Raw genomic sequence first — 22873 nt, forward strand, 5'->3', positions numbered from 1 at the left:
TTGACCTCTTCTTCCGCCCAGCGACAACATGTACGCTATACTAACAGGCTGGTAGCCCTCAGTCAAAGGATCTTATATCCAAATTTTTCGGTTCTACGCCCTAATAGGATTGCGGCATCAGGCAAAACATGGACGAGTGATTTTCTATGAAGCACAGATTTATATCTGTGTAAGGTTGAGTAATCACGACATATATGCACATTAGTGCTCTGCCGCTATGTTAACCCTAAAAGACGTCACAATTTAGGGTGGGGGTACGAATTAATGGGTTTTGAATTAGACCAACAAGCTAGTTGTAATCCCAATTGGGAAGAAAAAAATTTCAATCCACAGAAGGTATATTGATATTTTGAGGGATTATGGACCACAGACTATACGCAATACAGGTATTAACTATGCGATGTCTTATTTCTTTTGATTCTTTTGATATGTATGACATGTGCCGATAAATAAAGCTGTAAGCTTGTTACGCTCTAGTGCAAACCTCAAGTCGAAAAAGTCAAGGGCTGATCGCCACACCAACTGATGACAGATGACTTCAATGAGGGAGGGAGTACGAGAGTTCTAGCTTTCAAAGACTCTTATTCTATGATCACCCCAAGAATTATTATTTTTATTCTACTTAATATTTACAAAAGAGATCCCACAAGTACATAAGAGCCACACCCTTTCTCCTTCGCTTTACACGAATAGCCATCCTATAATGGCTGCCATTACCACTACGGCATCCACACTATTTCTTCCTGTTGCTCCATTTCCTGGAATATAAGTTGCCATCGGTATAAAACTTGTAAAGGTCGGTGTCTCCTCACCCTTCACCCCAACCGTACTCCATGTGGCATTCTCGGCAGGTAATGACAACGTCACAGGTAGCGGAATTAGAGGATACGACGTCTTGAATGTAGTCGTCGGTACCGGTGCTGACACAGAACTCGACACCACAGCTGTAACAGTAGGTGCAGGCGCCAGTGATAGCTCCTTTAAAGCCCCAATGGTACCACTCAGTTTAGAAAGTACAGGAGCCCTGGAGTCGTTGGTGGGGCATGCAGCGTTCTCTTGATTAGTCGAAACGGGGCCGAACCAGCTATGAGAAACTGTGGCAAACATACTTCTGGCAGCTTTGTCGTGCTGAAGCTTGAACCAGTTTATTGGTTGCGCTTCCTCGTCTTGCCCTTCCTCGTCTTGCCCTTCGAACGGCGAGGAGATACAGGCATGAATACTCCAGGTTATAGTGGTATATGAATCGCTGTCACATACAGGAAGGAGAGAAAGAGATTGGTTATATGAGAGCACTTTGGATTTTGCACCCCCCGAAGGAAGCACGAATGCCCCCGAAGATAGCTGCCATTGAAGCAGCATAGGAGTTGAGGGTAAAAGAGTTTCGGTAATATTGAGAGATTCTGAGGTGAAGTGCAGGGTTCTAGAGAGAAAGGCGGGAGCGAAGGTTATGGATGTTTGAAGGAGAGATTGCCCTAAGGATAAACATGTTAGAGGGGCCATAAGATTATGCAGGGGAGGGAGTGCAATATCACTGGGCGTGGGGACTTGCAGCTATTCGAATAAAAATCTCCCAAGGTCGACTCCAGTGATTTTGGAGAAGAAGGGACTGTGAATGTTGTTACATCTGTCTGGAGAAATGAGCCCGGAGGACAGGCAATATCTTGTGCCGATATGCACGAAAAGATTGCGAGCAGCAACAAGGCAATCAACGTGGAAGCCATTTCGGAACGGTGAATTGTGAATGACCATCTTTCACCGGGCAAAGAACACAAGAGCTTATTTATCTATTTTTTACTTATCCAACTTGAATGGAAAACGGGCTTTCTACATTCGGGAAAGAAACTCTGAAACTGACACGAGGAAAAGGTATCTAGCGAAACATGCAGGTACCATCTGCCAGCAGATGCCACTGAGTACTCCTTACGATGAAGAACTCTCAACCAATATTTTTGTTGCACTCTCAAACTCTTAGGTAGAGTACTGGATAGCATTCGAAGGGCCAACGTGGTACTACAGATGTAGTAGGTAAAGGGTGAGTGTCTGCAGACGTCAGATTGGTGCACCAGCCACTTAAATGGTCCCTGCAGATGGCTAGCAAAACATGTCCCCCTGATGCTGCGTCAGGATGCCACAGATGAAACAAGTGAATAATCTTATCAGATCAATCTAATCGACGCCTGAGTCTGTTCAGCAGTGCGTTTAACAGTTACATACCATATCAGGTTTGTGATTCGGGCCAAGACCAAAAATAACCCGATTGGTAATCACAAATGTAGTTAGCCCTGCCAAGCTACTTCTTTCAGGGTCCAAGGCAATAATTTATTCCCTCGTTCCCCTCCTGTCCCGCTTTTCACCAATTTTTTTTTCCTTTCACTTTTGTTTCTTCCTTCGGGGCGTGGCGAAAAGTCATGAAACTCCTCCTTATCCGCCACGGCGAAACTGTCGATAATGTAGCTCATAAATAGTAAGTCTTCTACCCTTATGACTCTTGTCATTCTTACAAAATTGAAAGACTCGGAAAACGTTACTAACAAATCCTTTGGAGCAGCGCAGGCGTAACCGATTCTCATTTAACAAACCACGGTGTCCTCCAGGCTCTTCGTCTAGGGGAACACTTGACAACCCCCAAATCCGCTGGGGGAGCAGGGCTCATCTTCACACACATATTCTCGTCGGATTTACAACGAGCGCGCAAAACTGGACAGGCCATACTAGATGCTCAGCTCGTGCGGACCGACGGAGTTAATGTCCCTTCACCCTCAGCGGCTACTGTAACGCAATTGTTTGAATTGCGGGAAGTAGATTTTGGGAGTAGGGAAGGAACGTCTTACAGGTCTTCACATCGTCCTACGCCCCAAGTAATTCGGGGCCCAGGTTATCAGAGCCGAGAGAGTAATGAATCCATGGCCGCCCGGGCAGACCGCTTTATCGACGACTATCTAATCCCCGCCGTGATGGAGGTGCACTTCAATAACAGTGCTGTGAACACAAAGAACCATGCAATCGCAGTGGCATCACATGGGATATTCCTTGGAATTCTATGGATGCGTATAATTATCCGCTTCCACAGATCTAATGTCTCAACTGCAGTTGAATGTTCTGGGAGAAAACCGCATTGGAGCAACACCGGATACATACTCCTTGACATCCTTCCCGGTGATATGGAAGAAGGGTTGAAAGGTTGTATGTGCCTAGTCGAAGGCATGAATATCAAGACACATTTGCAGGGCCTTGAGAGGACCGGCGGAGGTGTGGGGAGTGCAAAAGCCGATGATAGGCAGAGACAAATCAGCGATTTTTTCACTCCGCAGTAGCCGGAGTTGGGCTACACAGTTCAAAATGGTATGTTTGATCTTTTTCCCCCTTGCTTTTTCCCTGGGGAAGAGATTTCATATGATGAAGAACAATATTCACACAGACCTGATCTGAATTTTTGTGTTGAGAAACTTTATTGTTACCAACTGCTGTCTGACTTTAAATCTCCTTCCCCGGCCCCATTTATATCGTGACTTGAGGTTAGATACGTATGCAAATTGCTAACCCACTTAAAGTTTTTTTCTTTCCTAGCGGACATTTTCTAGTTTTATATCCTATCGACTATATTCATTTTCTTTTACTCTCCGGATCACCAAACTCTGTTTTCCTTAATCTGGGACAAAAAACTGCCGCAGGCGGCACCTCAATAGATTTCATCTTCTACTCAAATTAGAATAAATCTTTTAACCAAAATCATCACTCTAGACTAACTATTAGAAAAAAATCATCGATAATGTAGGACAACTAGGCTTTCAATCTTAGGTAAGATACTTCTATTCCTCATTATTTACACCCTCCTTTTCCCTCCCCTTTCCCGCAAGGGGGAAGTCTCAAAATGATGAAAAACAATATTCACACAGACCTGTTCTGAATTTTTGTGTTGAGAAACTCTATTGTTACCAACTGCTGTCTGATCTCTTTGAGAACCTCCCCCCTCTTATGCCACTATTCCCGTTTCCGATTCTTGCGGAGAAAGTTACTTATCCTTTGCACCAGAACTCTAGGACATTTATCGAATAAAAAATATACCACACTATGCCTTGAGCTGCATACGGTCATGTGTCTATATCTCTCGTTCTCCAGGAATAGTTACAGTCATTCCCGCGAGTCTCTCCAGGCAGCGAGTAACACACATCAGCTGCCTCGGAGCTTACAAACAACCGTAGTTGCCTAGAAATAATAATCCAAAATATTCTTCCCCATGACCCGTAAATGGAAAAAAAAAATACGCAATCACAAAAACGTGACCGCCCCAAATTCCCCCGTTCCCCGCACATATCATACATAAGGCCACCTCACCCCGCGCCACCGTCCCCGGTAATATAAGCGAAGTCGCACAGTGAATAATAGAGTATGTAAACAAAAAAGAGAAAAAAAGAAAAAAAAGAAGCCCCCACAGACCAACACGGGCGGTCAGATCGTGTCAGATCATCCGTTTCGTGTGGAAACCTGGATATGCCATTTGCGCTTATTCCCGGATACGGGTGCGAGTGCTGTCGTATGATCTCAGTAGGGGCCTTGGCGGGGTAGTGGTGTTTTATTATTTATATCCCTCACGTGGGCTGATCGATCAGCAAAGAGGCCCGATTTGCCTAAGAGCTTGCATTTTTCTAGAATGCGGGTATGCAGTAGTTAGTTGGTAATGTCCAACTCTCCTCTCAAGATGTCTGCTCTTGTCTTGTCACTCCACTTAAGCTTCCGGGAATCCCGCACGGCTGTATGTCTAGAAGCGCTTCCTTCTTCCAGCAGTTTATGGGTTCTCCGGACTTTGCGGAATTCCCCAGAAGATATCGATTAGAAGCCCCGTTCAATCTCACTGTTGGTTAATTAGTGTGTAGTCATCTCAGCATAGCATAATTTCCATGCCCATGACTTTTGAACTTTTGCGGGTCATATGTATCCCCATGAAACGGTTTATTTTTTTTGTACTTTGATCCAAGGGGACGCGCAAAGGCAGAAGTATTTACCCCGTGACAGTGGGTGTCAGACTGGTACAATAATAACCCAACCCAACCCAAAGTGGCCCAGTCTAGTCCTGCCATATCTATAATGACAGACCTTGGTGTATATATGTATATTTTTTTCTCTCCAAAAAGATAAAAAGAAAAACCGAAATAACCCAAAAAAGAAAGGAACGGAAAAACCAACAAGCCAAAAGAAAAACCAATTTTATATAACCAGATCAGCTAGGAGCATTGCTGAAGAGGAAGGAGACACTTTCACCGTTGTGTGTTCTCCTGCAAGCCTCCGCGAGCTAGATTGGAAAGTTTGTCAGGTTTCTGTACTGAAGGACGAAAGGGGATCTGGTTATTACTACTCACCGTAGGCGCAATGTCGATTGTCTCAAGTCTCGGACACCTCTTTTTCTTCTCCGCGTGTGGGACTGTGTTGGTGACCACCACCTTTGTCAATTCGCTCTTGTTGATGGCCTCGATGGCATTGCCAGAGAGGATCCCGTGGGTGACAATTGCTACCACCTCTTTAGCGCCATTAGCCTTTAGTGTCTGTGCGGCCTTGACGAGAGTTCCACAAGTGTCTGCCATGTCGTCTACTAAGATCGCGATGCGGTCTGAGACGTCGCCGACAAGAACCATCCTGCTGACTTCATTGGGCCGCGATCGTTCCTTGTGGATGAGAGCGAAGGGGAGATCCAGGCGATCGGCGATAGCAGTAGCACTATAACATAGATATTAGTAGAGCGGGAGAGGAGTATTAGCTGGGGATTAAACCGTTTAGCACCACCGGCGTCAGGGGAGACGATAACTGCGCTCTTGTAGTCGAAGTTCTCGTAAATGTACCTAAGCATTGAAGGTTCGGCGTACAAGCTGTTTTGATAGGTTCCTCATTGTCAGCGACCATACACCACAAAAACATAGCCATTCACAGTTCATGCCGGGAATCCGGCAGACACCCATGAATCTTCAGCACCCGCACCAGATTCCCCACACTGATACCAAGCTTTCACTCCCGCCGTCTTATCTTATCCGACACCTCGCTGCCCCACCACCGCCAACCCGTGGAATTTCTCCTCCCCAATATTTCTAGAACACAGAAAAGAAGGGCAGTCAAAGAGGAGGCTCACTTATCAACCGGCACATTAAAAAAGCCCTGGATCTGACTAGCGTGCAAATCCATCGTGATGACATGATTGCACCCCGCCGTCTGCAGCATGTTCGCAATCAACTTTGCTGAAATCGGCGCTCTTGATTTATCCTTCTTGTCCTGTCGCGCATACGGGAAATTCGGGATGACGGCCGTGATGCGTCGGGCGCTGGCCGTCTTGCACGCGTTTATCATGATGAGCAGTTCCATCAGCCCGTCGTTGATGTCCCCCGGCGCCGTGGACTGCAGGATGAACACATCCTCGTCGCGGACCGACTCGCCGATTGTCACGGAGGTCTCCTGGTTGGAATATTGGAGGACGAGAATCTTTGTGAGTTCTATCCCGAGCCTTAGGCCAGACAAAGGTAGAGTCAGTGAGTGTCACACTCAAGCAAATTGTTTGGTTACCAGCTCACAGCAGACTGCTGCTGCTTGGCTGGTAGTTCGTCCAATCTCGTGGATTTTTTTTTCTCTCCCCACCACCATCACCGCCGATGGAGGAACTTTTTTCCACGGTGCGCTCACACAGCAGTGGGACTATTGGACATACCTGTCTGCAACCTTCTTTGCGAGCTCAGGGTGGCTGTTCCCAGACAGGAGCTTTATCGAATTGACCGACATTTCGTTTCCTCACACCCAAAAGGTTTTGTTTCAAGATTGAGAATCCGGTTGGCCACCACAGACGTCAAGTGGAGGGGCTATAGAGGGAGAGAAACTGTCGACGGGGGGGAGGAGAGAAGCGCGAACGTGCTATAAAGTCGTTCTATCGAGTAATATTCGAGCCTCTGTTAGCCATTAGCTTCCTGTAGTCTGGTCCTAGGCGTTGAAGGCAAAAAAAAAAAAAAAAAAAAAAAAGAGAAGGGGAAAAAAAATAATCAAGGGTCGACAAGACAAGGTAGATAACTTAGGGCTACCTAAGCATATACCGGTAGGTATCAGAAAATAAGACCCGCACCGGATGGCCCTGCTCATAGGTGACAAGTGATCTACAACAAATCTCACCTGCTTGTTAGAATCCTGTATGGACGGTATATACCGGTAGCCTTAAGACTGGAACTTGTGTCATTGGGTCAACGGTATGTAATTGCTCTAAATAGTAGTATTCTGCTCTAGAGTATCAACTTGCTCAACCTGCCCAAGTAAAGTAGCTCATACTACTGGTGACATTCTTCCTGTTCTCCGGAACCCCCTGCCTTGCTCTACAAGACCTCGGGATGAGGTCCCAATTGCTCCATACCCATCAATTTTCGGCGATGAGTGAAAATGGATCGGAGTAGGACGTGTAGCCGCATATCCACAACCTCCTTGTGCTTGTGCTTGATGTTTTGTGTGCCTGTACCCCAGGAACGGCCATGGATTACCCTGTACTACTCTACATACAGCTGTAGGAATCCAAAATTCTTTTCTTTCCCCCGAATAATATGTATCTGTCAGTTGTATGCTCTCTCAAGTTCCCTTTTCAACAGCTTCCTTGATCCATTCCTTTCCCCCGTACCTATGTCAGTCAGTGTCTTTGGGTTCTAGGGAACCAGGTTGACTTGCACCAAGACTGGACGAAAATAGAACCCCTGACATTTTCCGCGCGTTGCGTCATGCAATCTACTCTACGCAATATCTCGCGTGAATCCATCCCGTAACGACCGTATCGATGCACCCAAGGCTGTAGAGCATCATATCATTCATATTGCCTGCATGTGCCCAGAAGGCGTCTTCTCCTACCTACGTGTTTTGAGGCAGTCATGTGGCTTCGCGGATTGGAAAGCCACTATAGGCACTAGAGCACTAGCTCTTAGAGTGCTTTACAGCTACGCTGGTAATATACCTGCTCTACACAAGTACATGTAGCTACTCTCGGGTATGAATCTGTTCTACCTACATCTCGGCTCTAGAGTATGTAGATGCGTAATATGATCGAAAATTCACTACACTAGCTATAGGCTCTACTTCTGCTAACATCATCAATTCACAAATCAACAACTAAGTAACAAAGACAACCGATCTGCACTTCGATCACCAGCAACCCGTTGCTGTCTGCTTAGACCACTGCTGGCAGAAGAAAAGAACTAAACAGAACTAAAACAAAGCCACCCAAACCTTTGCTGCATACAGCGCAAAAACAAGAGAAGAGAAACAAGGAAAGCCTCAGAATCTGCAAAACACCATTTCCCGGACAAAAAGAATACATTTAGAAAGAATTACATAAAACAAAAGAGAAAAAAAATACACTTTTCCAGAAACCTCTGTACAAATATTCCTCACCGACGAAAAAGAAAGAATCTTTATTTTTGTAGAAAACACCTCTTTACGCGAAACCGAAGTACCTGATGTATAATGTTAGCAAAACGTTTTTGTTTTTCTTATAAGAACGGATATACGTACTCTGCTCCCTGTGTGATTGCGGTCAACATGTTCTGTCTCAAATTCTCATAACTCTCATACTCTGGAAGATCAATTTGGTTGAAACAAGTGTGCGAACTAGGCAGACGATCTTTGCTACCATAGTCCCTATGAATGTTGAACTTTGAAAACCCGTTCATGCCCTCAAGTTCCTTGAACCCGTTGAGGGGTACTTTACTGGTGCCCGTAACGAACTGGAGCAGCTTGGCGCGTTCTTCCTTATCGAAGGATCGTACTGCACGCCAGAACCATTGGATTTGAGGAGAAGAGGCCGAATAGTTGTGATACTCTGTGTTATTTCGCCAATCATCGACATCGATCTCAGGCAAACCGGAAATCAAAAGTTCAAGTTCTTGTTCATTGAAAATAGAAACCAACTCGGCAGGGACAATATCATGGAAACCTAATCGCTCACGCGTTAGAATGGTTGTTCCATCGGTTTCTGGAGTAGCTACCCACCAATCAAGAAATGTTCCATCTGTTCCTGAACACTAGTCAAAAGTTTATACTCGACAATCAACTTCACGTATTCATGTTTATTTTCCTCCGTCACAGGGACATTTCTTCCATCCGGAACCAAATCAACGATCTTTTTGTCGCCAAAATCATCGGTCTCAACCGAGAAAGTTTCAACGATGATGTCAGTGATATCATGATCAAGCATCCAAAGTAAAGATTTGTAGTAATCGAGGTCAAGAGTTTCCATGTCCTTCAAAGATACGGACTTTCCAAGGATTCGCTATTTCTCAGTTAGAAATGAGATATTGAAATAATTATTTGCGGGACATACCTTATAGACCGCCCTACTGAAATGACAATCGAGAACACGTCCTTCGTACAAAGCCTTTCCGATGATTCTTCCGATGAATTTGAAGAAACTAAGATGCTCAGGATTGACCGCACTCATACGGCTTGGGTGGAATGTCGTTCTATCAGAAGCAACCGGAATAAAAAGAGCATAGTCCGGGTTGAACATTTGCCTGGCCATGACCTGAAACCACTCCCTTGTGACACCACCGGCGTCAACCCCCTCTTCTCCATGGAATCGGATGCTCAATTTAGCGTATTTAATCTCATCACCAGTCTTGTAATACATGGACTTATACGAGTCCAAGAAGACTTGATCACGTCTAACACTGAGTTGCAATGTAGGATGAGGATCACGAGCACCGCTGCGAGAATGAAGGCGGCGGTTGAAGTAGTTCCGCTTGTTGTCAAACTCAAGGACCTTGGGGTTATGAACCAATAGTGCGAAGGACCCGCTCATCAATTTCGGATTGTTGCGAACCATCTGGTTGAGGATTTTTCGGTGGTCCTCGGTGAATTTGAAGAACAAATTCTCCATTCCAGTTTCAACTTGGGGGCTCATCGGTGTTTGGCCGCGGTGGTATCTTGGGACCGTCTCTTTCAATCCACTGTTCTTACAAACAACCATCAAGGCCTCGATCAATGGCAAGAGGATGGTGGCGACGTGTAACATATCTTCCCGTGCATGGATTGCCAAGAGACAATCGCTGAGCTTGGTCCACAGAGGTCCAAAAGAAAGGCTCTCATAAAGGTTGGCAAGGATATCCTTTTCGGCTTTATTTTCATCGTCTTTGGATTCGCCCTCTTTCTTGTCTTCTTTGTCTTTGGCAGATCTTTTGGGGTCGAAAAGGTAATCAAGCGCAGTGAGCACTCGGAGAAGCTTTGCCTGTTCAGAGCTGGCTGGTGAAAAGTTTGATAGAGCCAACCCTTGAATCTCGGTGCCATTCTCTGCACTCTTGATTTGATTTACCAGGACGTCAAGATGGGATAATATTGTGACACCGAGTCCTTTTGCTTGTCGAATCAGCTCTTTTCCAAAAACGTCCTTCGCATCCGGGATTGCCGAAAGATTCTGCATGGTTGCAAGTGTTTCTCTGAAGGTCTTGCTTGAACATTCACGGGCTGTTAAGATGTTGACAACAAATCGGAGGTAGGGTTCCGGGACAACAGGAGGGACCAAAGTACGCTGCTTCTTGGGCTTGTCATCCTCTTTCGGCTCCTCTTTCTTATCCTGCTCCTCTTTTGGTGGTTCCACTGGCCCTTCGCCTTCGGTGGTTGGTACTGTAGCGGTATCTGCCGTGGTCGCTGGGGCAGCAGCCGCGGATTCACCCTCAGCAATTTGCTCCGCAACTTTTGGTTCTTCGGGCTTTTTCTTGTCTTTCTTGAGAAGGATAGTGAGCGGCCTGGTAATTTCCGATAATAGTATTGACAACTGATCCATCACACTTGAGCTCTCTGTAATGAGGGGTCGATCCAACAAACTCAGGAGGATATTGAGGGCATATTTGCTAGCCTTTGATGGTACGACCTCCTTGGCTTTGCCTTTCCGACTAGTCGACCTCTTCAACCCACTTGAATTTTCGTGCTCATTCAAGAAGTAAGATGGAATATGTTCATTGTAGCTGACCAAAAATAATAATGCGGCCAAGCACTGTTGAGCAACCATGAGCGGCGAAACCTCGCTGCTAGTCTGAGCAAGTGGTCCTGTACCAGTTCGTTTGAGATTGGGTGTCAGAGGAGGTTTCGTGACTGCAGCTTGTTTTGCTTTGACAGAGAGTTGAGCAAAGCTTCGTTCAACAGCGGCCATGTCAGCACTTCCGTCCGCAAGGATCGAAAGAAGCACGCTGAGAACTTCTGCTCTGTTTTGACGATTCTCACAGATATTTAGAAGAATCTCATGTAGAGTCATGCGGGTACTTCCGACCTGAGGGATGAACATGAGGCGGAGTAATGTGGCAACACCAGCTCTGTCAAGCAACTGAACGACACTCTTGCGAACAGGTTTCTTAGCAGGCTTCGGCTCTTCATGACGAATACCTCCAACTCCTCTACCACCGGCAGGTCTGGGCATTTCGACGAATTGATTGAATCTGCGATCACCACGAAGAGCATTGGCCTCTGCAGCAATTGCCTGTGGAAGTTGAGCTAGAGATTCATCATCTTGCTCTAACAGTACAGTTTGGCGGAGTCCAGGCTCGAGGGTTGCAAGAAAGCTGGCGAGATCAAGATCTACTGGTCCACCACCACCGCCGCCGGCCCCACCAAGATGAGCAGGTCTACTATTTCGAGCATGTTCTCGCTCGCGACGTCGACGGTCAGCCATTTCTTGCTGGAGAAGCTCTTCACGAATCTCGTCAGGCAATGCCTCGAGGAATTCCCGGCTGATGTCACTGGGCTGGTCACTGGTAGCTGCTGCGGCACGTCTCTCGCGGATGTGTTGAGTGAGAACTTCTTCTCTGAGTTCGTCCGGCAAGGCTTCCAAGAAACCAGGATCAATATCCATGCCAGTGATATCCATCTCTCTTCCACGAATCATCACCGTAGCACGGGGTGCTGGAGGATTCGAAGGGCCTGCTTCGCCTTCAACGACAGGAGCAGATGAGCTCTCCGCAGTCTCAACCCCTTCCATAGCATCCCCTACCTTTGGCGTTTCTTCAACTCGAACAGTCTCCGCTTCGTTAGCAGCAGCAGCCGCCGCCTCAGCAGCCGCTCGCTCTGCCGCTTCACGCTCTTCTGCTTCTTTCTTAAGCTTTTCTTCTGCTTCAGCCTTTTCTCTGGCAATTCTCTCCTCCTCTTCTTTCTTTTTCTGTTCCTCAGCCAATCTCAGCGCCTCTTGTCGTTCCTTCTCCTCCTTTTCCTTCCGAACTCGTTCTTCCTCAATGGCAGGCGGGACAAGAAGGACGAGTATGGCATTAACTACTTTCTGAGCCCTCTCAGGGGCAGTCGTGCCGAACAAAAGTTTGGACTCTTCGGTCCAGCGTCCAGTAGTCAAGGTAGGAATGAAGCTATTGACTGCAGTTTGGGGATCTTCACGATGATGTCGCGAAATCTCGGGCTGAGGTCTACCGCCAGTAAACATCGATCGAATTTCACGCGGCACGAAATGATGATGATGTCCGTGTCCAGCCAAATGAGGAAGAGGTGCTTGGAACTGAATTGCGCCATTGGTCATAACCGGAACAGGTTGGCCCGCACGTGTCATAAGACTCATTAGTGTGCTGATCATTGAAACTGCACCACCTGGTCCCCCAGCGGCGTTCGCATGCATCCCATCGATAGCTTGGACCCAATCTGTCATGAACTCTTGGTTACGATGAGGAGCGGGGCGAGTACCACCTTGCTCACTGGAACTTTGCTGCAAAAGAGGGTTTTGATCTGTAGTGTCGGCAGCGCGTGCGTGGGTGGCGCCGAGGTAACGGTGTGTACGAGCGTTCGACACTAAACCTAGAATCAGCGTAAATTTCTCACGGAATCTTAGAATAGGAGATAAGCTTACTGAATACCGGGGGGTCGCGAGGAGGCCCACCAAGAGTATACCATCCACCGTGGCCACGCGGGTGTGCGCGAGCCATCATGGGAGCTTCACCCGCTTCCTCCGCCCAACCCCACGGAACAGCAGAGAACGCACCTTCATCATCTTCATAATCTTCGCGTATCATGGCTTCCTCTTCATCCAAGTCATCATCGTCCTCGTCCTCGTCTTCTTCTTCAACTTCGTCATCGATGAAACCATCGTCCCGGTCTTCGTCACCTGGCTCAGGAACCTCTTCTGGCCCCCCGAGAGCACGAACAATTGTTTCCAGAGGATTGTCGGTGATAATTTCTTCATCGTCCCCATCATCATCCTCACTGACTTCCGACTGCCAGTCATCTTCACCACCACTTCCATAGGTACCCTGGTGCTCCTCAGCTAGTTCATCAATAATTTCCACTCCTTCACCCTCATCCATATCTTCGGAGAGGTCATCGTCATCTTCGTCCTCGCTATCGTCATGATGCTCTTCTTGCACAACAATTTCAACCTGTACACGTACACTATTAACCAATGGAAAGATACTTATGTGATTAGCTCCACTCACATCCATATCTTCCTGGTGATCTTCGTCTTCGTCGCTGACTTCACTTTCACCCTCATCCTCCATGTCTTCTTCCATTTCCATCTCTTCATCATACATCTCATCATCATCCTCCTCGTCTTCGTCGTATGAATCCTGATCATCATCCGCCATTTCCCCTTCGAACATGCCAAGAGTAGAATTTCTGTATAGGTCAGGAGTTTCCTCCCTCATATCGTCAATATCAGAAACCGAAGTGGCCGTTGAAATCTCATCCTCGTCAGTTGCACCCAAAGATGAAATGCTAGAACTTTCGTTGAGGTCTGTAGCAGTCTTGGAAAGAAGTTTTAGTGGCCTCAGGATATACTTAATGACCCTCCTCGCAGATGGGAAGTTAAGGTCAATATCAGCAAGCGAACTTGTCAATGCAGCAATGAAATTTTTGTCAAACATGATTTTGGCAATCTGCTGCGAGGACTTTTCGGAAGAAATTGCGCCTGGTGCGTGGTTGTGGTTTGGTCTCGCGGACAACATTCTGAAAAAGAGATCTGTGAGGCTCATCATTCTAGAATATTTCGTGTCTAGTAGTTCTGTTGATGAGGACGCATCCTTGAAGGCTTTGAGGGCACTCTCGAGGATAAACTTCCTAACAAAAAGGAGATTGGGTTCGTCTTCAGCATTCGTAATTTCCCCAGTTTGAGCAGACAATGAAACGATTGCTAGAATCGCCCATTGGGAAGTTGTGGCCCTTTTCTTGTAAGCGATATCCTCGGTGTGAAGGAGAGTTCCCAAGGGGATTATGTCGTTCAACAAGTAGTTAAGAATGGCCGATCTCGGTTTCGAAGGAGTTATGGGTTCTCTTGGTGCTGCCTTGCGAGAGAAGTTGATAAATTCGATCTTGCTGCGATTGTAACAGGACAGCAACTCCGTCAAGGCCTGCAGTATGAAACACCGATAGATGAAAGTAGGGTGTTGCTCAGCCTTGAACTCGGGTTTCTCGGGTTTCTCGGGTTTCTTCGGATCAGCTGGTGAGGTTTGTTGTTCGGCGACAACTCCGGATGCAGGTTCTGTGTTGTCCATCTGAACATCCACCTGTGTTTGTGGGGCTTCTTCCTTGACAGGAGGGGGAGTAACCGGGGTAGAGTCCTCAATGTCCTTGCATGCCAATAGCTCTGATAACAAGAAGTGGATAACACCATCGGGCTTCTTTAACCCAGGAGGTTTAGTCTCAGGAGCAGGTTTTGGTTTATCGACGGTCTCCTTGTCTCCAGAGTCTTTACTGGATTCACCTTCCTTGGATTCGCCTTCAGAAGGTTTGGGGATTTCCACAGAGGGTTGGGGGGGGTTCAAACGCCATGAATCCTTAATCGCAATTGTCTGACTCCTCAAGTGTGGGTCGTACCTCGTCAATTTACAAAGTTCGTTGACAACTTCCACGAAAACCTCTGGATCCCTGAGAACAAGGTAATGATTGTGCCGAATAAAAGACTGCGTATCGATCTGGCGGGTTCCTCTGCTGTTGAACCAAGAACGAATCTCCGCTTTCATGATCGATTTAAGAATATCCACGTCTTCGATGATATGACGAAGAACCAGCATGATTGAAGATTGAATACGTTCTGTACTTAGCCCGGACTGGCGGCGGAACATATGGAATAATCTTTGCAAATAACCGTTCTCTGTCATGCGGATGGCCAAATCCCTACGCCTAGTGAGAAGAACAAGAACACGAACGATGGCCAAAGGCAAAACTTCGTCCTTAGAAACCTCAGGAATGATTGACATAATCGCCTCAAAGAGAGAAGACTGATTTTCGTCCGAGATATTGCAAGGGTCGAGCTCAGCAATGTTTTCAGTTTCTGGCTCACCAGGCGGGGTAAAATTGACCCTACGCGGTTGTGCAGATTCTGATAGGACCTTCTCAACTACAAGAAGAATATTGGCAACCCAGGGTGCGGGCTCTCCAGGGTAGATTTTGATAAACCCTACAAGAGTTGGGATGTTGTCCTTAAGGTCCTCCAAACATGCGTCGAAAAAGTCCTGACTTTGAAGTACAAGACCAAGAAGATGTGCAGTTGAAGCAATGGTTTTTCCCTGGGGGCGAAAATCATCATCCATTTGCAACGACATAAGAGATTGAAAAATAGTTGTTGCGACCTCTTTGCGAATCTCGGCTGACTCTGCTGTCTTTCCAAACCCGTTTGTGATCAGTGCTGAAAGCTCAAAAGTGACGTTGGGGTGAACTTGAAGAATGTCAAGTGAGCGATTGATAAGGCTTTCTCGGATCGTAGACCTAAGCGCATCCAAATCCTCAACTGTGATAGTCACCGGCTCTGATATTTGACCCTCCTTTCCTTTGCCCTTTTCAGCTGCTGTAGATGAAGCCTCTGCAATTGGAGAGATTAACTGTGACTCAGCCGCTGCAGGAGGTGGTGGCACTAAGCTAGGGGTAATTAGATCTTCGATACTCATTGCCATTACAGCATCGTCGACTGGTGCAGCGGGTGGTGGGGGGGGTGGTGGAGGCATATTGATTTCAGAAGACTGTTCGCCCTCTGTAGCTGTAGCAGGCGTCTCAGAGACCGACTCATCCCTGGCATCAATATCTGTCTCTTCCTCCTCATCGCTTGAGTTTGATTCAGCTGTGTGTGGTCTGGAACTTGATGCTGACATCTGGCTCCCTCGCTGGCCTGGGGGTTGAATTCTTAAAGCGGTGAGCCATTCTGAAGCGTGCGTCACATTCCAATTGCATCTCAACAATGCGGACATGACAAGTTCGCGTGCGAATCCCATTTCAACAAGCTGTCTGATGCGTTCTTCATTTGGTTCCATAGTCCTCCAAGAGATCGTATTTGTCAATTTCTTGGCCTCGACATCTTTCTTCGTAAATGCATTACTCTCGCCCTCTGCTTTAAGCACGATCCCGAGAATCTCAATAGCAGATTTAACAATAGAACCAGATGCTTTCTCAATAGAACCTGAGTCCCACATACTTCTAACAACTGGAAGGATGTTGGCTCTAAGCTCAACGAGAAATTGATTAGCGTTCCAAAGGTCTGGTCGGTTCGCCTCAGGTGGGCGATCGCGGGTTTGAAGCGCTTGGGTTTGCGACGATTCAAGGACAGATTTGTTAGAAACGAGGTGGGTAAATAGTGACAAAATGATCTTGATGCCACCATACGCATGCGCCATCCTCTGTTGACCATCTTTACCCATATGTTCAGCATCGCTCAATGAAGGTAAAAGTTGAACCTCGTTCCAGAATGTCTCGAGTATTTCTGTAACCGCCTTGATCCCGTCGTTTTGTTTAAATGTAATTAATGTAGTGGTGATGACTTGTCCAGTCCCTTTCTCTGCCAAATGGTAAGCTAAGATGTTGATCAAAGAGGAACTATGATTAATAGATAAGTAGGATTCTGTACCTTCAAGTAACAGTGATGTAATAGAAGACAACATTACGATCCAGTAGCCATATTTATCTGTCACCGAGTCACATGTGTCTACCAACTCAATCAGCACTCTTATTCATTTACTGACCACAGGGGAATAATATACCCAATCTCTTCCATGTCAAATGATCATACATGGCTTCTGAAATATTCTCTGCGATCTTAAAAGCATGTTGTTTATGCATCAAATCTGGATTACGCCTTGAGACTAAACCTCTCGCAAGTCCTAAAACGCATATCATTTAGCAATAGTAAACTAAAAAAAGATCATTCATGAACTTTACCTTGAAGAAATGGAGTAATGCTTGACGGGATCTGACTAATCAAAAATCGAATTGTTTTTACATTCCGGAACCATGGAGTTTTGCCATCTTTCTCAACCACAGCCTTTTCAGCTTCCTTTTGTTCATCCTGTGATTTTGGACCCTGGCCCGCGATCTCGGCGGAGGCAGATGCAACAGCAGCTGGAAGAGCAGCTTCTTCTTCAGCAGCCGCAGCAATACCAGCAGCAGTCTTGACTCTTGTGGCTTCATTCCACGTGTCTGGAATAGTCTTTTGAAGAAGGATTTCTTCCCAAACACACATTCTGTGTAAAGCACCCAGTTGCGGAACCAAGGTTTCATTCTCGGCTGATTGAAACAACGACAACGTAAGGCGTGTATTGAATACTGGTGTGCCGAATAATTCATGCAGGAGATAGCAAAGTGAATGGATAGTTACAAGGTCTTTCACAAGTTTTGTGCCGTTGGATCTGATATTTTGAACAGTTACAGGGTCGAACTCATCGCCAGATGTGGTTGCTGGCTCCGCTGTTCCATGATCATCATTGGCTGGAATCCCGGCTTGTAAGCGTGGGGGGAGAGGTGAGGCTTTCTGGTTTGTGAGTGGTGCAAAGAAGCCTTCTTGTTTGTTATGTCTCAGCAACGGTTCCAATTCTTTTATGGCTTTCTGGGCATGCTTAAGTGTGGCGGCGACCGTAGTAGTGGGGGTATTTTCGCTGCAGATTTGCATGACACGGGCAATCATAAGATTTGCTTGGCTGGTTGCGAAGTCGCTAGGCAAACTAGGAACAGTATAGAAGTCAAGCATGAGATCTAAACCACCACGCTTGATAAAATCTTTTGTCTGGCTTGTATTCGCCAAAAAGCCTTCCAAGAACCTAGCTGCAACGTCGATGAAATTTGCAATAGAGAGTTGGTTTTTATCCGCATCCTCGGCTTCCTCATCAAAGATATCAGCCAAGGCGACCACTTCACCTTTTGGCGCGCCGTCGGGCTCTGTCTCGCCGAGAGTAACTGTAGGCGCAATGGCATCAGCGTCGCTCATCTCGACGTCGTCTCCATCATTACCCTGTGATTTGCTTGAACCTTCGGCAATGTTGACCGCCGAGCTCCCCTCAGACTTGACTACCTCCCCCCCCCCAATCAATGCCTTCCTACCTCCAGCAACGACCATCCCGCCGTATCCATCCTCCATCCAGACCTTTGCACCCATTCCCTTCTCTTCAGCAAATCGCCTACCTAGTACCTCAATTCTCTGTAACATCTCAATTGTAACTTTCATAACACTCTCCCGAAGAACAGGATGATGTCGAATCAGCTCATCAAATTGACTTCCCAGTAAACTGCCAAGTTCATTATCCGTCATATTCTTAACATGTTCCGCGCTCTCAAATACTTCGAAGAAAGTCTCCAAAGCACCTGATGCCTGGAACAGTGCCAAGCCGGAGGAGTTGAGACATATGGCACCGAATGCTGTAGGAATTGATCCAATAGCATCTGGGGAGGTCATGATTCCGGCTGCTGGAGGGTGAATTCTTGGAGGAAGCTCTTTCTTTTTCGTCTCAGTTTTCCCCTCCTCTTTAGACTTTCCTTTAACACTAGATTCTCCTTCGGTCGACTCTTCCTCCATTCTCTCATCTTCCTCGCCCCCAGCGTTCGCACCAGCAGTTGAGCTCTCGGCTGTGGATGCATTGGCTATCCGTTCTTCTTCCTCTTTCTTTAGTCTTGCTTCTTTTTCAGCCAATCCCGATTTGCCGGTTACTGACTCCAGAAGCGCATGACTTAGTCCGGCCTCGTGGATAACCGCATAGCTGGTTGGCTCATTGTGTATAAACGCACTAACCATACCTACCACTGTGCTCCAGACATGACTTCCCCAGATCGCGCCCTTCTCAATGACAATCTTCAGTGCGGTAAGGAGTTTTGGGCTATCAATTAAATTTCTGAGTAATCTATCGGCATTTCCTCCGGATTGAGCCATCATATGTTGCATAAACTTGAATACCATCTTTAATGTCTGTTGACGATAGTATCCGATCTTGAAATCGGTCTGAGTGGTTCTGTATTCTTCCGGGATCCCTTTATTCGCATTGGCTTCTTCAATTCCAGCTTTGACTTCATCAGAAACAAGATCGACAACGACATCCAATCCTCTAGCATTAGCTAAGGTCTGAAATGCGTGCTGAACACTATAGATTAACTGATCCAGAAAACTGATCGCCTTAGGAATGCTCCTGAGAGCTTTCTTAGTTCGAAGTTGGAGAAGCTCTACCAGAATAGGAATGAGCCCAGCTGAGACAAGCAATGAACCTGCATGAGCAGTGGTTGGCAAGTAGCCCACTAATGAAAATAGAGCCTCTCGCCACTCCTCTGCCTCTTTATCATATTCCTCGTCATCTTTTTCGATTGCCAAGTCTGCCACGGCTTTCCTAACGACATACAAGAGGACACCATGATTGACATTGATACTCAAAGCAGCGCAAACATCAGCGGTCTTGCTCTTGTGTCTCGCGAGAGCTTCAAGGCCACCAAGTGCAAGGGTCTGCAGCCACCTGGGAATTTCTTTTCCTTTTCCTGTCCCACTCTTCCCATCCCCGGTGTGTACTAGCTCCGCAAGCTGATATACTAGTTGAAATCTCCGTGGTTCATCCTGGTCAGGTGCCAAAATTTTGGAAGCGAATTGAGTCTCAGAATACACGTAAGCCAAGTTTGTCAATGCAAGAATTCGAATTCCTAGAATCTGTCTTCGAGTTTTTGTCGATCCGGCAAGAGCTGAAGCGACACGAAGCCGGTGGAGAAAATCATAGTGAGTATCGGCGGGCAGTTCAGGGAGTGTTGTTTTGAGTATTTCTTCAAGATTTGGTGCAGCCTGTAATTTACTATAGGGAACTTCAAGGGTCTGCATACCGCCTACAGAAGCTAGATCAGATGGGTCAACCACAGTATCATCGTTTGAGCGTCTCCTAGGGTGAGACGAAGGAGCCTGCTGCTGATGAGGGGTGTGGGAGTGGTGTAACGACGACCGACGGATTGGGGTTGGTGTAACAGGTTCTCTCGGAATAAAAACCCCACCTGCTGCAGGGACTGCTGGAGTCTTTTGTGCAGTGGGGTTGACATAGTAGCTGACCCATGCTCCTCCCCATTCTTCCCAGTTCGCTTCCCGTGTATCGGTAGCTTTCCCTTTCCCTTTCCCACTACTACCAAGCGCCTCCGCACTGTCTAGAGGCTTCTCGTCCCGAGCCAGTCTAGTGAGGTCATTTGCATACACTGGTACCACGGCTTTTGTGGTGACGTTCTTCCCAGACGGGGTGCTGGCAATAGCAACACTTTTCAAGAAAGGCGTTGCCAGTTTTGATACTCTCTCAAGATTAATGTTGTAGTGTGAAGCCAACAAAGCGGCATTCGTTGACTGGCTAGCACCACGAGTTCTTGACGTATGGTACCGTTGCGCAAGACGACACCCAAGCCGCAACGAAGCCTCGACTACATCCAAAGACGTTGTATGCAGTATGTCGTTAATGTGCTATCAAGAGTTACAAGTCAGTGACGAATCAGAAAAGCGTGAAGGAATTGTCTAGAAATCGTACCCCACTACTACCGTATAGACTCCTGTTGCCACAATTTTCTACCAAAATTCTACTAAATGTCAAAACCCCAACTACAAGCTCTTCATCGCTTTTCTCCCATGGTATTGTCTGTGGCCCCTCCTTGAGTTTGTACTTTTGAACTTGCTCTTCAAGAATGGTATCGAAACGATTCAGGAGCGTAATCCAATGGTAAAGGTCACCACGAGGAAATGGCCAATGTATAGGGAATGTTGAGAGATATGGAAGAAGCTCATTCACTGGAATAGAGGTTGCTGTGGCGATAAAGCTTCGCAGGAAGGGGGACTGGAGATATGAGGTCATCGGTGTAAGCAGGTCAAATTCGGGCTTGATAACGACCAGCTCAAGAGCTGAAAGGAATGCTTTCAAGAAAGGGAATACTGGGATAGACTTCATTTCAAAGCTTCAAATTCCATAGATGACTTACGAGAGTTGCCTCATGTTTGGCTGTAGCGGTCTTTTTTATCCGCATAGCGAAGTTTGTGGTAACAAGAACACAAGGGAAAAGCTATTGATTCTTTACAGTATCAAGAGATGAGAGGAAGAGAGAGAAGTAGAACAGTTGATCAAAGGACTGTATACGATGTTGTAGAAAATCTGCGGTGATGGATAACGGACGGTGGTGGGGGGATGAGGATGGTGAGACTTTGGGAGGGAAGTTGTTGCGCTCGCTTGCGTCACGACGTCACGTCGGCCCCGTGCCAGCAACCCAATAAATGTTCCGCGAGCTTCTGTGGGCAACGAAAATTTGGGACAAGTACAACAGAGAATATATAAACCGCTAGTCTAGCTGTAGTAGATTAGTGGTGAGTAGAAATTCGTCACACGATAAGAAAATGGATTTGGAGACAGAGAGATGGCTTTGAGAAAAAAGAGGATGGCTATTCTTTGGTGAGAGAATAGAACAGAGAGAGTGTGCAGTCTCTACGTTGCTGAGCTATTCTTTCAAAACGAAGTCGGATGAGGGCGGGGGTGAGCGGGGGATGTGTTGATTGGAGATAGATGGAGGGGAAACAGCAGTGAGGATTGAGCGTAGTTGCTATGCGTAGGGTAACTAGGATGATTCAGGCAACAGTGAACCCATGGAGTAACTACATGTAGCCTTATGTCAATTGTGAGCCTTCCTGTTGACATCCAACTCACTTTTTGCTGGCCAACAACATCCCCAACCTCTTCAATAATACTAACCTGCAGACGATGTGCTCGAGTACATAAACCGTCTGTGCAGATCTTGTAGAATACGTACCTACGGTGCTGTATGTATAGTCCATACGACTATAGTATGTACTTCCGTCTGCGTCTCAATACGGAAAGTCCCTTGTATCTAGCCGCTTAAGCTTTGATCACCGAACTGTTGAGGTTCTAGAAAGAACCCAAGAAAATGTAGTCTATTTCCTAACCATTCAGTATCGCAGGTACTTGGAAAATCACTTATTTTCAAGTTACTATGTGCTCAATGAATTGTGCTCTTGAATATTAGATTAACCATAAATATATACATGCAGCATACACCACACAGCTACATATTGTAGATTACTCTAGACAATTGAGCAAACTCGATCACGCCAGTTCTTATCGAAGTGCCTTCTTTTCTTACTCCTGTTGACCCTTCTCCTGCAGGAGTTTCATTGGCCAGTACGCTCCGACCATGGCTACGGTAAAGCCGTCAGCGGCATGGTTTTGGCTCGCATCCCTTTCCCGGACCCGACCTGCAGTGGTTATCATGACTAAACCTCATTCTGCCCCTGCTCTACCCCTTCCTGGCCCTTCCACCGCGCGTTTCTTGTCTCACCGATTCCCCAGCCAAATGTAGCCAGAATATATAGCTGAGCATGCCCCGAAATAAATTGACGAGAGTGCTTTACTTTGCTCCACCACCTTTGCTTCACACCCTCGAACAGTTGCCAGCTCAGTGTGACTTAATTTAAATCACTCCTCTACCGGCTGGCCGTCATATATTGTCCTCACATACTCTCTATTCGACCATCTCCGGTCGAAAGTTTTCGAAATCAGCTGTTTGGAGGGGCCTGAGTGGACACCTTTTAAGAAATCAGCACAGCAACGGTTTGAGTAACATCCCAACGATCTTTGTTACTCAACACGAGACGATAGGTACCTAGAGCTTCAAAGCGAGGCTTCCT

General features: G+C 46.6%; 4 protein-coding genes across 4 annotated transcripts; 1 reads left to right on the forward strand and 3 right to left on the reverse strand.

The window, feature by feature from the left end:
* Nucleotides 1–1549: 1549 nt before the first annotated feature.
* On the reverse strand, nucleotides 1550–1721 carry H6S33_002798 (uncharacterized protein; the record flags this gene model as incomplete). Its single annotated transcript, XM_044834174.1, has 1 exon — nucleotides 1550–1721. A coding segment is annotated over one exon (172 nt), but the record flags the coding sequence as incomplete, so codon positions are not given.
* Nucleotides 1722–2408: 687 nt separating this feature from the next.
* H6S33_002799 (uncharacterized protein) lies at nucleotides 2409–3314 on the forward strand (the record flags this gene model as incomplete). The annotated part of the gene is made up of 2 exons (XM_044834176.1): nucleotides 2409–2464; nucleotides 2549–3314. 2 exons carry the CDS (start codon nucleotides 2409–2411, stop codon nucleotides 3312–3314), a joined length of 822 nt encoding a protein of 273 aa, XP_044692960.1.
* Nucleotides 3315–5218: 1904 nt separating this feature from the next.
* H6S33_002800 (uncharacterized protein) lies at nucleotides 5219–6759 on the reverse strand (the record flags this gene model as incomplete). The annotated part of the gene is made up of 5 exons (XM_044834177.1): nucleotides 5219–5290; nucleotides 5358–5712; nucleotides 5766–5861; nucleotides 6119–6487; nucleotides 6689–6759. The coding sequence occupies 5 exons, from the start codon at nucleotides 6757–6759 to the stop codon at nucleotides 5219–5221; spliced, it is 963 nt and encodes a 320-aa protein (XP_044692961.1).
* Nucleotides 6760–8440: 1681 nt separating this feature from the next.
* H6S33_002801 (uncharacterized protein) lies at nucleotides 8441–21204 on the reverse strand (the record flags this gene model as incomplete). Its single annotated transcript, XM_044834178.1, has 11 exons — nucleotides 8441–8459; nucleotides 8518–8938; nucleotides 8995–9274; nucleotides 9326–12780; nucleotides 12839–13364; nucleotides 13422–16750; nucleotides 16820–16897; nucleotides 16953–17072; nucleotides 17131–20650; nucleotides 20715–21017; nucleotides 21160–21204. The coding sequence occupies 11 exons, from the start codon at nucleotides 21202–21204 to the stop codon at nucleotides 8441–8443; spliced, it is 12096 nt and encodes a 4031-aa protein (XP_044692962.1).
* Between the last annotated feature and the right edge of the window lie 1669 nt (nucleotides 21205–22873).

This window comes from Morchella sextelata (genome assembly GCF_020137385.1).
Source record: "Morchella sextelata strain SCLS chromosome Unknown scls_13, whole genome shotgun sequence".
Classification (NCBI taxonomy): domain Eukaryota; kingdom Fungi; phylum Ascomycota; class Pezizomycetes; order Pezizales; family Morchellaceae; genus Morchella; species Morchella sextelata.